At 42.6% G+C, this 3,840-nt stretch overlaps 1 protein-coding gene across 1 annotated transcript; it reads right to left on the reverse strand.

The window, feature by feature from the left end:
- Positions 1 to 1,161: 1,161 nt before the first annotated feature.
- Positions 1,162 to 2,455, reverse strand: olig4 (oligodendrocyte transcription factor 4). The gene has a single exon (XM_084742495.1). The coding sequence runs from the start codon at positions 2,272 to 2,274 to the stop codon at positions 1,489 to 1,491; it is 786 nt and encodes a 261-aa protein (XP_084598621.1). The 5' UTR covers positions 2,275 to 2,455; the 3' UTR covers positions 1,162 to 1,488.
- Between the last annotated feature and the right edge of the window lie 1,385 nt (positions 2,456 to 3,840).

The following is a 3,840-nucleotide window of genomic DNA, read 5'->3' on the forward strand; positions in this document are numbered from 1 at the left end:
ATACAGTGTACACATTTGCAAGTTAAAGAAGCAAGTCCTGTTTGCAGGAACTCTCTCTAGACTGACCGCATTATATGTCCTCTACTTTTAATTTTGCCCTTTGTGTGCTTATATCCATGTTCTTATAAGACAGAGACAAATCGCTGGCCTAGAGCTAAGGACATGGTTGTGTCCCTCGCCTGCGTCAGACAAAAGTGACGCGCCTTCCTGGCGCCTGTGTCGTCCTTTCATCTCCTACACCCTGTTGAGGTGAAGATGGATGGTCCCCTGGCTCAAGAACACCACATTCAGCCTCTGTGCTGGCGTATTGTCTCGTCCTTCTGTCCCTCTTTAGCTCTTTAGAGGTCAGTCTGGTTAGCAACCAATGACAGCCTTTCCTAAATATCCATTTTTTGCCTCACTCTCTTGTCCTTCTGAGCACCAATAAAAGCCCTTCTGTTTAGTTAAAGAGGATGTTGCTGTATTGTTTTGATACAGCTGCTGTGTCTATGTCTAACCCCCCACTCCCCACCTCAAAAACATTTTAGCTGCACTGTAAAAGATATAGTACACTGTAAAAAAAGAGAGAGAGAGAGAGACAGAGAGAGAGAGAGATCATAACTTGAAGGCAACTGCATTCACATCATTTTTGAGTTTTGAAACAAACTCAAACTTTTAAATTTTGAAAGAAGCAAAGTTTTGCCAACCCATGAATCTTTTGTTGAGTTCATTAATTTTTCATCTCTAGATAAACTTGAATTTTTGAGTTTTAGAAACCCAAAAAGTTTGTATAAATTCTTCACAGTAAATGGATACAATTAAAAATATTAAATTATTATTCATTATTCACATTCACTTCAGTAACTTTACTTAACAATTTTTAAAATGCAAATTGGGGGGTTATCCAAAAAAATCAAAGTTTATCTGAAGAAGAAAAGTAAATTATCTCAACAAGATTTTATTAGTCGGGAAAACTTCTTTAAAACTTAAGAGTCTGAGTTGGGCTCAAAAATCAAAAATCTACTGAAATAAGTTGCCTTGAAATTTTGAGTTTTCTCAACTTTTTCACTCTTGACTTGATCAGACAAAACTACCACATAAACAAAACTGCAGTCAGGAAAATAATGGTAACTAGTATGAATTGAAAGATGACAGTCACGAGAAAAAGAAAGCAAACAAGTGTTCATTTTATAGCAAAGTTTTAATTTAAGAAAATAGAAATCCTGCACAATTAAACACAACAGTTCCATTTCTGACAATGTTTCATCTGCACAGATATCAGATAAATTACAGTATTTGCCGATAAAATCCCTAGTGCATTTAGAATATTTCTGTATAAACGATGCAGTTGAGACAAATGTTACAAAATAGCAGCAGTTTGCACGGCAGAGAATATAATATATACATTATCTACAAGTTGTGGCACCAGCCATCACTTCAGCAGTTCATTCAACAATCTTTTGTGAGCTGCTCAGTTTATTGATCCAAACAGTTTTAAGAGAGTCCAGCTCACTTGGTCATTGACAGGCTGTGTAACGTGGAGGTGGTGGCGGGCAGAGGTTGGCAGAGTGAGCAGGGGCAGGGCATGCCAGGGAAGTGCCTGTAGGAGCCGGTCAGGTGGAGCGGCTCCTTCAGAAGGCCCTGGACCGCAGAGGGATGGAAACCCAGAAAGCTGGCAGACGGAGGTGAGTGCGGGGATGGAGCCGGGGCTGCAGCTGTAGAAGTGGAGTGATGCTGCAGAGCCGATGGTGTGCTGCCCACCAGAGAGTGCAGAGACTGGGCCAGAGGGTGCAGAGGGAGGTGGGCCGCAGGGGTTGCAGGGGTGATGGCAGCATGAGCGGCATTGCGGCTCTGGACGGCAGCGCTGCCTCCATAAACGTCCCCCACCAGCTTCTTCATCTCTTCCAGTGAGCTGGACAGCATGAGGATGTAGTTGCGAGCCAACAGCAGGGTGGAGATCTTGGACAGCTTGCGGACTGAAGGGCCGTGAGCGTAGGGCATGACCTCTCTCAGGCCGTCCATCGCCTGGTTCAGATCGTGCATCCTCTTCCTCTCCCGACTGTTGACTTTCAGTCTTAGGTCTTGCATCTCATCCTTGCTGAGCTCAGACCTGGCCTTGGTCTTACCTCCACCACTGCTGCGTTCTGTCCTACCCTGTCCGGCCTCGCTGTCTGCTCCGGTGTCTCTGCAGTACGTCTGGAACATCTTGTTGGAGAAGAAGCTCCCAGCAGAGTCGTCCACCACTAGGTCTGGGGATGAGGAGCGGCTGCAGGTGGAGCCAGCGTCAGAATCCATCTTGGTTGAAATAGAAGAAAGTGAAGTAAAAGGGTTTTTTTAAATGTTCCAAAAACACCTCCTCTAAGTGCTAGGAGCTTGAGTTTAAAGTCTACAGAGGCTTCCTAGTTGTTCCCTGCAGTGTCAACACAGTCTCAATCTGATGATCAGTGTGTCCTCAGGAGCAAGTCTGTCCAAACTGTCACCGTCTGGGCCCACTGGGGTGTATTTATATGACCGGCACAACAAAGGAACAATAAGCCGCATAATGAGACACTTAGAGCCACAGCCAATTGTAGGAGGGACACACTCTCACCCCCCCACACACACACACCTCCTTCCTGCAGCCCCCACTTCACCTTCCCACACCCACATTTAACTCCCCCAACCCTGATGAACCCCCACCACATTAACCAAAACAAGGGTATGTTCACATGTTGTGTTAAGCTGTAGATCCAGGAGTTAACTATGCTCAACCTCCCATTAAAAATAGTGGTGCATGTAGTCCAGTGTGGGTCAACCTCACTGCAACAACTGCAACAAAAACAAACCCATGAGATCTTGTGTTCTCGGTATGTTCTACAGGACAGAAATAAAGTCTTGAGGGGATTGTATGAAGGGAAGGGAAGCGAAAATTTGATCCTACCAAAAATGTCTTTTTTCAGTCCAGGCCTTTCAGAATAAACAAAATTACAACGGAAACTAAGATAAAAGATAAACATCTCCTCTATAACATATAAAAAGTCCTAAGAGGTTCATAGTGGTGGTTCAAATGTGTTTGTTAACTGTACACTGGTGCCACTTTTTTGCTTCCTAAATTTATCATTTAAATCAACATCGCTACGTTTGTATATTTATATGCAAGGCTACATAAATTGGCATGAATGTTGACACTGAGTAACATAAATTTAATCCATAGCATATATCTCCATAGCTATAGCCATAGCTGAGGAGATTCAAGATTAACCACTGACAAAATTTAGAGGAAAAGACGCTGAGCTGCAGGTTATGATGCCTTTTGATAAGTTATAAATGACATATTTAAGAGACTAAAACATTTGAAAGTGTTTCTGTTGTTAATATTGTGGGCTCATGTTGTATAATGCCTGTGCTAATGTTGTACAGCACATTTAAGAACATAAAAAGGGATCAAAAGTAAAAATGTATTTTTAAGAAAGAAGTATTTTGTTTAGATTACCATGATGCTGACAAGTTTAATGTGACCAACCTTATAAGAAATCATTAGAAATGTCTGATCCCTCGAGGTGCACTAATACAGGACTCTGCTCATCATATACAGACATTCAAAGTGAAATAAAAGTGAGAGTGAGGCACAGATCTGCTCAAGAGTGAAACGGACCACATTGTTATTGCCCTGCTCCATAACACCAGATATATGATGCCTTCAAGGCCTTATTTACATATGGTATCCATGGAGAGAGGTATGAAGCACCATATGAGGTGCTTAAACATGTTAAAGAGCGGCGTTAATGGCAGACTAGGTACAATTCAACCAGGAGCTTGAGACAAAAGGGGTCAGATAAATTTGACTCAGCTCCCCAAACAGTCTGTGAAATCACATCACTA

The sequence above is a fragment of the Lutjanus erythropterus genome, chromosome 18, assembly GCF_056507025.1.
Source record: "Lutjanus erythropterus isolate fLutEry1 chromosome 18, fLutEry1.hap2, whole genome shotgun sequence".
NCBI classification, from domain to species: Eukaryota; Metazoa; Chordata; class Actinopteri; order Lutjaniformes; family Lutjanidae; genus Lutjanus; species Lutjanus erythropterus.

Excerpts from the sequence above, each read along its gene's own strand:
- olig4 (XM_084742495.1), bottom strand. The coding sequence starts at position 2,274 with ATGGATTCTGACGCTGGCTCCACCTGCAGCCGCTCCTCATCCCCAGAC.